Source organism: Peromyscus leucopus, chromosome 2 (assembly GCF_004664715.2).
Source record: "Peromyscus leucopus breed LL Stock chromosome 2, UCI_PerLeu_2.1, whole genome shotgun sequence".
NCBI lineage: Eukaryota > Metazoa > Chordata > Mammalia > Rodentia > Cricetidae > Peromyscus > Peromyscus leucopus.
This window is the reverse complement of record NC_051064.1, coordinates 98,456,658-98,470,465: the sequence shown is the minus strand read 5'-3', so window position 1 is coordinate 98,470,465 and position 13,808 is coordinate 98,456,658. Positions and strand designations below refer to the sequence as shown.

The 13,808-nt window shown below is 45.2% G+C and overlaps 1 protein-coding gene across 1 annotated transcript in view; it reads right to left on the bottom strand.

The window, feature by feature from the left end:
* Positions 1-13,808, bottom strand: part of Fggy (FGGY carbohydrate kinase domain containing) — a 398,183-nt gene that overhangs the window by 363,530 nt on the left and 20,845 nt on the right. The window contains 2 exon segments of the mRNA XM_037202717.1: positions 3,757-3,973; positions 10,108-10,305. Of these exon segments, the coding sequence (XP_037058612.1) occupies positions 3,757-3,957 (201 nt within the window). The 5' untranslated portion in view covers positions 3,958-3,973; positions 10,108-10,305.

The window sequence follows — 13,808 nt, the reverse complement described above, 5'->3', positions numbered from 1 at the left end:
TGAAAATGATGTGGGCAGTAGATGCTGGGAGCAGAGAACACACAGACTTCTCCCATATGAGCCTGGGCCATGTCTACCTGGGAACCCTGGAAATGGCAACAACAGTCCTGCCCCTATTTACCTGGTAAGCACAATAGCAATCGTATGGAAGTGTTTTGCAAACTATAGCGATTCTCTGTATATAAGAAGTTAAAATTACTGCTCAACCCCATATGCCCTCCTCTTCATTGTCCATACCGAGAGCACCAACCTAGAACAAAATCACACTTCATTAGCTTCATATGTTTGTGGGGTTTTATTCCCATGCAGATAAGGTATTTCATCTTTAGGAGCAGGGAACCTGTGGTGTTTCTCTATATATGTTCCAGTGCTCAACAAAGAGTATAGCATACAGTTGGTGCTCCATAAATATTTTCAGACTAAATAAAATAACGATATCTGGGGCTAAGGAAATGGTTCAGTTGGTAATGTGCTTGCCTTACAAGCATGAGAACTGGAGTTTGATCCCTAGTACCCATGTCAAGAAGTTGGCTCTTTGCTTTCAATCCTCGTGCTGGGGGTGGAGACAAGAGAATCATTGGGGCTCAATGGCCAGACAGCATCGCTTACTAGATGAGCTCAGGCCCCAGGGAGATACTCTTGTTTCTAAAAGCAAGGTGCAGGTGCATGGCTCCTTAGGAATGACATTCCAGGATGTCTTCCAGCTTTTACACACACCCATACACACCTGTATACACACACATATGCACACTGCACACAAATGTGTACCCCTATGAACATATGCACATCATATACACAAATGCACATACACAGATATAAATATAAATTTCAAAAAGAACAACATTCAACAAATGGCCATTTGCCACATGATTTTTCCAGCTTATCTTCTTGTTCTCAGTGGAAATTCAGTAATCTAAAAACTTGTGATATCCTTATCTCCTTGGAATGATATAGATTTGTGGACCCTTTAAGATCAGGGACTGTGTGTGTCTCCTAGGACTTCCATGTTTCCAGAGAATGTTTTAGGTGTGCTGGATACTGGCCCAACAAAGGCATGTCGATTTTAAGGACCCACATTTTCCCCATGAGCAACAGCCAGGTAAAGGCACTACCATGCAGTGCTTACACTAGCCAACAAGGTGAGATCCAGGCCCCCCACACAGCAGCAACCTAAAACAACTCTGACTCCAAGCAGGAGTCACAGGGAGGGGCTGAGGCTGGAGAGAGGGAGGGGTGAGGCCTTCAAGGCCTTCCTCTGAGTCATCTTAGACCCCTTGCTGCTTCTGAACTACTTCAAAGCCCTCTTTTTTGCATCTTTAAAACAAGAAAAACTGTTTACAAATATTGTTATAAGAAGAAAATGAAGTGATGGGCACACAATATTGAACACAGCATCTAGAACATGATTAATAACCAAGGAATGCAAGCTGCCATCATCATCATCACCACCTTGTCATTATTACTGTTACTTTTATTGTTACTAATTCAACTAAGGAAAGAAATTAATCTCCCAGGACATGACAGAAAAAAAAAAAAAAAAAAAAAAAAAAAAAAAAAAAAAAAAAAAAAAACAGAGAAAATTAAGTTCACAACTGTTCTCAAGATCTCTGCTTCCCCGAGTCAGTGAGAAAGCATAAACAGGCCAGAGTAAAAGGGATGCCAGCCCTTGACCTAGATCAGTGGTCCTCAACCTATGGTTCATGACCCTTAGGGTGGTCAAATATCAGATATCCTGCATAGCAGATATTTACGTTATAATTTATAACAGTAGCAAACTTACAGTTATGAAGTAGCAACTGAATAATTTTATGGTTGGGGGTCTCACAACATGAGGAACTGTATTAAAGGGTCACAGCATTAGGAAGCTGGAGAACCACCGGCCTAGACCGATGCTTTTCAAAGTCTTCCACAGGAGGCCTAACCAGAGGGAAGGGGTGAATATTCCCAAGAGGTACCATCCTTTGCACTTGAGCTTCTAGCAGTTTGTCTCAGAAATCCACTCGCCCAGCTCTGCTGTGTTCTCCCCGCCACAGGCAACCATGATTGCTTAACCCTTGGCGCTGCTGGGACCTTTGGTATGCCTTAATTCATTTCATCGTCACAACAACCTTATCAAGCTGGGGACCCTTATTAACCTTCTTTTATAGAGATGAAAACTGAGCAAGAAATGGTAGCTGGTCCAAAATCACAAGCTAAACAACGCTAGAACAGGAGCTCCCACTCAGGCAGTTCGACAGCAGAATGCATACTTTAATGTATCAAAAAATGCCTTCTCCTTAGAGTTCCTGCTCGAATGAGGTTCCGAGCAGACACACCACACTCCAGGCACACCTCCACATCTCCACACACCATGTGGGAGGCCTGGCCTAGGCCCATGGGCTCTACAGATCCACTGCTGTGAGAGGCATGGCTGAGCACTAATGCCCTGCACTTCTGTGGCTATCAGGGTTGACACAAATGATGAGCTGGCCACCACTGGGACATGATTAAAAGTCTGCCATTAAACCAAGCTGTGCTGGAGTAGACCTGCTTTAAGGGAGCTCTTCACTGGGGAACTATATTTTTTTCTTGACAATTTCCTTAATGGCAAGAATGTTGGAAGAACAAAAGAGACCCAAGGGCAAAGAGCAGAAGATTTTCATGGAGGCAGGGGCTGGGAGCATGGAGAAAAGAGGAAAATTAAACAGGCAGAAGAGATGATGACCCCTCTTTGATTTCTGCAGAGTGCTTGGGTGGCCCAACCCACCCCTCTGCAATTTTCTCCGGTGGCACTAACAGCTGCCCAGAGCTCATCAAAGTTTAACCAGACCAATCAATACAGAAAAAAAAAAAAATGGGGGACTGTCCAGCTGAAAATTACCAAGCACTTCATGAATATTTAAGGACCTCAACTAGAAAGAAGGAGAAGGAACATAACTCAGGGTTTCATTTTTGCCTCTAGGGGATGGGGAGATAAAAGAATGCCTGTTGTTAATGATCATCAGAATATACAGTCATTTGAACAGCACAGACTTCAAATTCAAACTAGTCATAGCCAGCATCACTTCCTTCTTGAAACCAGCAAGTGCAGTCTTATCACAGGCCACTCTAGACAAGCATGTGGGGGGCTCATATGAAGATGCCCAGCTTTCTTAGAGCATGCCTTGATTTCCTGCCACTATGGCTTACCCTTGTTCTTTCTCCTGCAGTGCCCCTTGTGTGTCCAATTGGGAGGACACAAAGCTCATTGTGAACAGGGGTCAGATATTTAGGTCCCCGCCCTGCAGCTGCTGGTCACTGACTACTAGCTGCCAACCTGAACCCAGGTCAGCTGGCTAGCACTCTCTTTTCCCATTCTTCCCGGAGAAAAATGAAATCAGGGTAGTATACTAGCTGCAAGGCAGTTACGAAGGTTCATCCACAGGGTATGTTAGCACACAGGCATACAATAGAGGCACACCGGGCGCTGCTATGATTCTCACTTCCTCCTTTCCGCCTCTCAGGCTTCCGCATCCTCTACCCTGTCTTCCCCACCCCCTGCCCTCAGCCTCAGCGTCAGCTCTCCCTCTATGGACTGGCCGCGGCAGTCCTCCCGCACATTTCAGCTGTCTGTCCCTCCCAGGACCTGGAATATTTGCTTCTGGAAGGCAAAGCCTACGACATCCAGCTCTGTGCCTCAGCTTACCCTAACACACGGTGAACACCAAGTGTGCACCTACAAAACTGCTCAGTAAGAGGAACACGCACAGGGACGGGATGCCATGGTTTGGCGCTTACCTTTGTGACAAGGCAACATGCTGCCCAAATGTCCTCTGAGGACTGCTCATGGTGGTTGAACTGGGGCTCCCACTTCTTAATTGGCTGTTCTGCGAAAGCCAGAACGATACCTCTCTGGTCCACCAGAGCTGCACGGACACTACCTGTTCCAACATCGATGCCCACATAGCAGTGACCTGGCTCCTGGTCTCCACCAGACATCGTGGTCTCTCTTCACCTGTGGTGAACAAGTGCAGACACGGTGTGAAGACAACTAGGCCTGCACAGAGAGTCAAGAAATACCTTCAAATTGGACAGGAGAGGGAATCCAGCCACCGAAATGGGTATTTATTTATCTACATAATCAAAGATTTGTAGATATTGGCACTGAGCAAGGTGGTCAAAGAAGAGACACATCTGACGGGCAACCATCCCATTCCTGGATGGGAGTCAGACATTAAGCACCTAGTTACACAACGGCTCGAGCAAAGTTGGGACAATCAGGGGGTCAACAGGAAACAGAGATGGAGCCAGAAGAGGTGGATGTTTACTCTGGGAATCTGAACCCACAAGACAGTAGCATCATTGCTGCTTGGATCTGAAACAAGCATCATGTCCTAGTCGTCAGTCATGCAGCCAGTCAGCCTCGCAGGTATCCCGTGACAAGCAGAGCACACAGCAACAGGCTCTCCGCTCTTCTCTATGACTGGAGGGAAGTACTTGGAAGTCTCTGTTCCGCTGCTGGAGCCGGGAAGACTCTAAAAGACAAGTAGCTTCTTGTTTCACACTAGGTGCACACACTCTGAAACAGCAAACGGCCATCATGATGGTGAGGCCACAGGAAAACCAGTGTCTGGAAACAAAAGGCATTTCCCATGCTCCACTGGGGCAGCTAGGCCTGAACTCCCCACCTGTGCAAACCTGCGCCTGGGGCTGCCTCCTTTCTCCTGCAGAGGTTCGACTTAATGGTTTTGAGAAGAAGCAGATACACCACAGCCATCATGACCTGACTGGGAATTGGCAGGAGACCCGGGAGAGACGGGATCAAGAGCATGTTAGACGATCTGTTTTCCTGACAGACCCCTGGTGAGTTACAGGAAACCTGAGACCCTCAGGAATCCCGGGGCCTGTGGGGCTGCTCACAGGATGAGCCACATGGCATGGAGGTCTCCCAGGACTCTCACTCTCCAGTCTCCAGAGGTGCAGCCTCCAGACACTGACTTCCCTGGCACAGCACAGCTACCCCTCTGGCCAGCCAGGCAGTAGGAGCTCCTATGGTCCGATTTTAACATGGCAGCACTGTACACCTCAACTTTAGGGAAAAAAACAAAAATCAAAACCAAAAAAAAAAAAAAAAAAAAAAAAACATGGTTCCTTGGCCACATCGCTCTTGGGGATTCTAAAACTAGTCAGCCAGCAGATGTTCAGTTACTGCTTCCTGGATATTTATTCCAATAAAAAACAAAAGAGGAAAAAAAACTTCATTTAAACTGATAGCTTCTGACTTAATCACAATGATCCCCATCTGTGCTTGCTCCCTTTGGCTCTGTGGCAGGTGAAGAAGAAAATGGAGAAGCAGGAGTAATGAAGCTCCCTGCCTCCCCGCCTGAGCCTGAGAGGGTTCCCAGTCTCAGCAGGCGGGTCCTCCTGTCTCCCTGGCTTTCCTCCCTTGACAGTTCATATGAACATGAGTACCAGTCTTCAAATTCGTTCCTTCACGCACTCAGCAGTGATACCTTCTCCTTAAGTCATGAGTCAATAGAAACAAAAATTTAAATGAAGCAGGTACTTGCTGAGCTGCACATCCTACCCTCCCTGCTTTCTCTTAGTGGTTTATCGAGCGGAAAGGAAGTCCTGAACGAATGTGTATTGTTTGACATGAGTATGACCATGTCAAGGACCAGCCATGCCTCAGACCCATAGGAATGCCAACACCTTTCCCTGCTCCATAGAAAAATGTCAACTGCAGTTTCCTCCTCCTGGATGTATGCAGCCTGAGAGACTCCTCTACCATGGTTACCTAATCCTGCCTCCTCCTCCATCAGCTATATAATACAGCCCCGCCTCCCACTACAACTGTATACAATAACCCCACCTCCTCCTACAACTGTATACATTAACTCCCACCTCCATGGCCCAGAAACTGGTGGTGCATCTCCATCGGAGTGTGCACAGACCACCGAGTCCTGGCTTTTCTTTACTTGTATCTGTGTGTCCAGCCTTTCATTTCCTAGTATCCACAATCAGCTTTCCAGGATCAAGCCATGATGGACACTGTAGTGATTACTCTGCTAGGCTTTCTCAAGGCAGCAGAATACCATCACCACAGAGTTAGACAGCCTGAGGTCTTCACCAAGCGAGGCCCTCTGTGAGCTTTTTAACCCCATTGAGGACTGCCCTGCCTGCCCCCACTGGGGTCCTAAATATCCTCACAGTCCTGAAAGTATACTTACATTCTGCACTGCTGGGGGTTCTTCCCATCACTTGCTCTTACCTCCCCAATTCCATCCTCTACCTTTGGGGGAGGGATGACAGGGGGGTTCTTGCTGTCCTTGCACACATACAAAGCCTGCCAATGCAGTACAGCGTCTATACTTTCATTTCAAACTCTGTCATCCTGGACCACATTTGTGTGTGTGTGTGTGTGTGTGTGTGTGTGTGTGTGGTGTGTAGTGTGTTTCTATGTCTATCTCTCTTATTAGACTGAACCTGAAAAAAAGAGAAGTTATGCCAGGCGTGGTGGCGCACGCCTTTAATCCCAGCACTCGGGAGGCAGAGTCAGGTGGATCTCTGTGAGTTCGAGGCCAGCCTGGGCTACCAAGTGAGCTCCAGGAAAGGCGCAAAGCTACACAGAGAAACCCTGTCTTGAAAAAAACCAAAAAAAAAAAAAAGAGAGAGAGAAGTTACTGATTTCTGCATCCCTACTTCCTTACAGTGTCTGGATTATAATTGGTTTTCAATAATAGTTTACTGAATGAACTCCTGAATCAGTGAACCAATAAAATAAAATGAAAAGAGCCATACTTCCATTGTTTGAATTTCTTAGTCTGTGCTTATACAGTCATGTGTCACTCAACAGGGTTGCTTTCTGAGAAATGCATTAGATGATGTCAACATTGTGTGTGCATCATAAAGGGGGCTTACAGAAACCTAGAAGGGAGAGCCTGAGCACTCGCAGAGACATAGCATGCCCATTGCCTTGCCTATGCTCTTTCAGTTACAATTCTTATATACACATCACTGCGTCTTGTAGTGTGCTGGTTGCTTCTAAGCTCTGTATCAACCAGTTAAGTAGTTTCTTAAAATGTTTACAGGCAACATTCTAAGAGAACATTATTTTTCATATTTAGCTTCCCTGAAATCAGAGTCATTCCTATAGTCAGTGGTATCCTGGAATCCATTTCTTCCTTCATGGGACATGGTGGAGTATCAGGGTGTTCTTGCACCAGGCTCTCCACTGAGGACAAGGTGACTGACAACACAAGGGGATGCCTTGCCTCACACGGCCCTCACCAGCTGTTCTGCCCACCTGCACCAGCTGCAGGCATCTCGTTTTACCTGGGTTCCTTCTTGCTTCCACCATCCCCATTATGCTCCTTCCCATGTCCCTTAGCTACCCCTCTCCTGCTATAGTAAAATACTCTCACAGAAGCATCTTAAGGGAGAAAGCGTTTATTCTGGCTTACAACTCAAGGGTCCAAGCCATCGTCATGATGGGGAAAATCAAGGCTGTAGTACCCTGTAACAAATGGTCACACTGAAGCCACCACTGGAAAAGAGGCAGTTAATGAATGCACACTACTGTTCAGCATGTCATCTCCATTCACATGGCCCAGGATCCCAGCAGGGAGTGGTGCCATTCATGGTGGGCAGTCTTCCCACCTCCACTAAAGCAATCAAGATGATCCCCACAGGCAGACCCAGAGGTTCTGTCAAACTGACAGCATTAACCATCAGACCACTGACCCGAGAATGTCAACAGCTTCTGCTCTTGCCTGAAACTTTATAAGACTATTCTAAACCTTGGAAGGAACCAGGAAATAAGTAAGAAATGAAGAATCTCTACAAAACTTCTGCCTTACTCACACCTGGTCAGGAACATTCTGGCTTCTATCTATGCTGCCAACCCCAAGGTAAGAGAGATTCCCCATGGAGCTGACCCTGGGTTCCTTCTGATACCACATTCCTCTATAGGTAGAACAATGTCTTATCATCCACCACCAAGAAAACCCAGAGAATGATTTCCACACACAAGATGTGGGCTTGCTCTAGACTAGATTATAAATCTAGGAAAAGAACCTACCCTCAAGAGCCCTCTCTTCATGTGGAAAGTATACCATAACCATTATAGTTACCTCAAACTGTAACCTTGTCTCCATAGGATAGCCAGTGCCTGGCACAAAGTAGAAATTCAGCCAGCCCTTGGGACCCAGTGAATGAACTGAGTATCATAAGAAACCGTCATTAGAGGAATACTAAAAGGTGCCATGTTTCCTATGTATCTGATCTTCTACTAAGCAGCCTGTTTACACTGCTTCTTCCTGATCCTGAAAACCACTGAAGAAACAACTATTACCATCCCCATTTTGTTGGTGAGTCCTAGCTAGCTGAAGCAATATGCTCCAGTAGTTCATGCAATCACTAAGTAAGGCTATGAGCTATCCCTCTCAAGCCCTTAACCTGTCCTAAGATGCTCTGCTGCCTTCTGATGACCTTCCATTACTAAATGATCATTTGTTGAGCACTGTGTTAAGGGCCCTTGCCTACTGTGCTTCTGTTAGCTAACTCAGAAGCCAGGCTGTCCACCTTCAAAGACTGTCCTTCCACAACACCAGAGTGCCTCTTTCTAGCAGGACTCCAGCTTCCATAAAATATTATAGGATGCCTACAGCCCTCTGGGAGCCAAGGAGGTGTTCTCCCAGCAGCATTTGCACAAGCCTCCCAGTTCATGTTTTTCTAAGAAAGAGATCCTAATTCAACATTCGGGTTCACCATTTTTCCATTATTGTGGTCTTAATCTCTTTGAAAGTTGTTTCCACACCTGGAAACTGAAATCAAGCAAGACTGAGCCCTTGAGCACCAAGATTCCCTGAAACCAGATCTGTATGTTATGAAAACTCTGCCAGGAGACTAAAGCAGGTCCCTTGCCCCTCCTCCTCTGTGCCCTTTGTCCCTCAACTACAAGTAACAGTTGTCTGTGTCCTGAACTACAAACTTAATCAGTACCCAAAGATACAAAAACCTAAGAAATAGAAAAAATACATTCCTTTTCCAATTGGGAATAATATTTTCTAATGAAAAGGAAATAATATCCCTTTACTAACTGAAGAAGGGGTTAGGATCACCATTGTGTTGCTCGATTCCATCAAGAGCTTATTCCAGTGGCAGGAGTAATCTTCCCAAAGCATACAGGCAGCAAAAGCCAGCCCCCGGATTTAAACCCTAGCCCACAATGGTGAGTTTAGGACACGTTCCACAACATTCAATTAAAACTGAAAACCAAACCTTTGGCAACTTCAGTAACAAGAACAGATGCCACAAAAGCTGGTCCTTCTTGAGCGCTCCCCTGCAAACTGCCCACCTGACTTGATGATCTTATTTACTCCTTACTCTAGCCCTATCAAGTAGGCAGAGGGAGCCCCACTTCTCAGGGAAATAAGCTGAAGCGTTCAAAGGGGAACACTAGGTAAGGCTTAGCAGAGACAGAGGCTATGGTTCAGGCAAGGTCAGTGCAGTTCCAAAGTCTGCTTTATGAATGATGAGGAGAACTTAGGTTTCATTTCACGTTTTCAGGCAAAGAGGAACACTCTAAAAAGAAAAACAGCTGTTACAAGAGGGTAGTCAGGAACGAGGAAGGCCATTGCCCCTGGATGGCAAAAAGAACGAAAAATAATGAAGAGAAATTCAAGCTGGGCTGTACACAAGTCCTGAGACATACCTACTATCTCAGTCTACAAGACACCTGAAAAATCAGGTCCTTCCAAGTTCCCAGCATGGGCTGTACTGACTCCTGGCCCTATTTATGATCAAAAGACTGTTTCATGTGATAAATATTTATACAGTTCATTAAATAATGGCCTGTATAAATAATATTAGAAATGTGCCACAGGAAACCACAGATTTCAGCAAATGTGCAAGCTGCTCAAATGCCACGTGAGGAAAGGGGAGGAGGGAGCTGGATATCAGGGCTGCTCTTTGCAAAACTATTTCAGCCACCCCTAGAAGGTGGTAAATGCTACAAATTCTCTGATAAAAACCAACCTCTAGGGAATTGTGCTGTCCCCGTGTTCCTTTCTTCCCCCTTAAATAACCTAGTCACATGACACTATTTTCCAGAGCCATATCCCTGAGGAGCGGGTAAGCTTACCTCACCTTGGATTCTGCTTCTTAAAGAGCCACTCCTCCAGGACCAGTTTAGTTGGTGACAGCCCACGGAAACTGTGTCCCAGGAGTGGAGAAGGAATCCAATGTCCTCTTGCAACATTGATCTTTGTACTCTACTGGGAACTCATGTGCTCCAGCCTCATGCAATTTTATATCTGGTTACACTGTAATCAGGTTTGGGCAAGACTGGGAGAGAAGAGAAGTAACAGTGAGTCCTGTACTGTCCACTTCAGTCTTGTTAACAGAAGGGATTCACCACTCCTGTGAGTACATCTCACATGCTCTAAGATGTGAGAAAACTTTAAACAGGAAGAGAAGAGTCAACACAGCAATAACACCTGGTTCTCTACGGTTTCCATCAGCATAGCCAGGACCAAGTCAGTGTGGCTGCCAACAGGCACTTTCCCTCGTCAAGTGAAAAAGTCTCCTCTGACTGCCCTCTTCCTCCTCAGCTTTGCAGCTTTGGGGACATAATTTTTAGAGGTGTCTGACTGTTGATACTAGCTTAAAAGAAATACTGCAAATACTTCTTAGATTCCCAAGTCTGTGGAATTTGTGCCAACTAAACAAGATATCTGTGGCCTGGTATAAACCTACAAGCAACATAAGTGTGCTTTGGGTGTGAAGTACGGAGTGACTAGCATGCTGTGGCATTAAAGTGGTGTTTCTCAACCTGTGGGTCACAACCCCTTTGGGGTCAAACAACCCTTTCACATGGGGTTGCCTAAAACCATCAGAAAACACAGGTAATTACATTATGATTCATAACAGTAGCAAAATTACAGTTATGATGGAGCAGTGAAACAGTTCCATGGGTGGGGGTCACCATACCATGAGGCACTGTATTGAAAGGCCACCACACTGGGGAGAAGAAAGGGAATAAGCAAAGCCCATGCCCTGGCAGTTACTGAGAAGCTCCTGGAAGGGAGCACAAGCTTTTATTATTAGCAATGTCCAGCACTCACCTATAACAAAAGGCCTGGTCTAGTGCAGGCAAAAGGAGGGAAAGGGAGGGAGAAGAGGGGGAAGAAAAGTAGATATATTCCTTAGCCAACAAATACCTACCAGACTTCCTGCCCAAGAAATCCCACAATACACAGAAAGAACAGAGAATGAAAACTCAGTTCTCAGAGACCCAGACAAATTCAAAATACTAAACAAAAATAAAACAGGCAACAACAAAACCATTTGTCTCCAATGAAAGTCACCCACTCATCCCTTGAGTGATCAGTCAGTTGCCCAACTGTGAAGATCTAAAGACAATGAATACCAGGGCTTGACCTGTGAATCCCAGGGCATAGAGATGCTCAAGTCCCTTCCAGACACCAAGCATCAAGAGAAAACACCAACCGTCACTTTCATTGTTTCTGAGTTCAGGGGTTCTCGAGAGGCTCCAGGCAGAAGCACAGAAGTTATCCTAAGGAGAGATGCAGGACTGTGTCTTGACAGGGGAGCATAGCACTGGGCCCTCCTTAGCCATCTCTCTGTCACCAAAGCACAATGCAGAAAAGGTTCAGCACAACTGAGGAACTCATTCAGAAACTGATGAATGAATGAACCACTGCTGAGAAAAAGAAAAGCAATGCCCGTATCCCAACAGGCCTAGTTAGAACCAGAAAAACAATTAGCTTTATAGCTCTCTGTACACATATTCTGTTACTTGCATTTATTATTATTTAGCCTTTCTTGTTTCTTTTCTACATGTTATACTATACCCACACATACATTTGTTCTGTATATATGTATATATTATATATGTATATATTATATATGTGTGTAGTGTGTGTGTATGTGTGAAATTTGGGGTTGTGATGCTTTTTATTTGCAAATTTATTATAATAAAGTTTATTTAAAAATATATATTACCTTCTATCATATGTCTTCTCATCATATTTAAAATTTCAGTTCACATACACAGAGAGAGCTGAGTGATTTCTCTATGCCAGTATATGGGGGAAATGAGACTGAAAATGAATTATCCTGAACTGTATAATAAGTAGTCATATGTTCCTGTGGTCTGGGTGTTTATGTCCTTTGCATGGTGGGCAGAACCTTTATGGATGAGATCAGGACAGTTATACAAGAGGCCCAGGAGATACTTCAAGAAAAACCTAATGTGCCTAGTAAAACTGCAGATGGCAGCTAAGTGGTTTCTCACATTCTATCCTACTCAGCCTTTCTCCAAAGAATAGAGACATTTGTTACTGGTGCAGGAGTTGTGATTCATACTAGATGAGAACTCGGTGTTTTGAGGATCTTTATGCTTTGTAATGAGCCATTTATTTTTAAAAGATAAATATAAGGTAGCAGGAAGTGTTCCAGTTAACGTTTCTGTTGTGATAAAGGTCATGATCAAAAGCAACTTGGGAAGGAAAGGGTTTGTTTGCCTTATATATCTAGGATCACCGTCCCTGAAGGAAAGTCAAGGCAGGATTCAAGGAAGAAACCTGGAGGAAGGAACTAAAGCAGACCGCTGATTACTGGATTGTTCCTCGTGGTTTGCTCTGCCTGCTTTCTTATACAACTCAGAACCACTTTCCCAGGGGTAGAACTACCACAGTGGGCTGGGCTCTCCCACATCAGTCATAAGTCAAGAAAATGCCTAGAAACTTGCCTATAGGCAACTGATAGAGGAATTTTCTCAGTTTAGGTTTATCTTCCCAGGTAACTCTAGTATGGTGGTTTGAATGAGAATGGCCCTACAGACTCATAAATTTGAATGCTTGGTCCCCACTTGCTGGAGTGGTTTAGGATGGAGGTGTGGCCTTATTGGAGAAGGTATGTCTCTCTCTCTCTCTCTCTCTCTCTCTCTCTCTCTCTCTCTCTCTCTCTCTCTCTCTCTCTCTCTCTCTCTCTGCCTTGTTTGTGGATGCAATGTAAACTCAGCTGTTGCTCCAGCACCATGCCTGTCTGCTCACATGCCTGCTGCCATGATCCTACCATGATGGTCATGGACTAACCCTCTCAAACAGTGAGCCACAAGTTAAATGCTTTCTTTTATAAGTTGCCTTAGTCATGGTGTTTTGTCACAGCAATCAAATAGTAACTTAAGACATCTAGCCTGTGACAAGTTGACAAAAAAAAAAAAAAAAATGCTTGTGGCCAAATGCACAGTCCAGCTTCTAAGGAGGTCATGAATAAATCCCTCACTCATCAGAAGACAACCCAAACTTCACCAACAGACTTTTGCTTGGAGCAAATGAAACTCTGGATCTCCCGTGTCCTCTTTGGTACAAATCTTGATGATTACATGTGTTGTCACCACACCTCCTCCTCCCCTGCTCCTGCCCTCCTCCCCTCAGACCTTCCATACAAACCTTGGGTTCCCATAAAACAGCCCCGGCCTGTTTATGGGTTTATAACCCTGTAGCTTCTTCTGTTGCCCCCATCACCCGTCGTCCCCTTGCAGAGGGGTGAAAGGCTGTAACACCGACTACTGGGCATGCTGCTTCTCGCCTTCACACACAGAGGAAGCTGCAATTCTGAAGGATCGGGCTTTTGAAGAAGATCTCAAATCCCAGTGTAGAAAGAAGAGACCAAAGTTGAAATTAATGTCTGTCTTGACAGGTAGAGAACCCCTGAGGCACCCATCAGACTTCCGGATCCAAGTCTTTATTCTGAGACGCTTTCTCAGACAGCCATCAGAAATGAGAAACGCTTTCTCCATGCTCTGATTAGCAAATGCCACC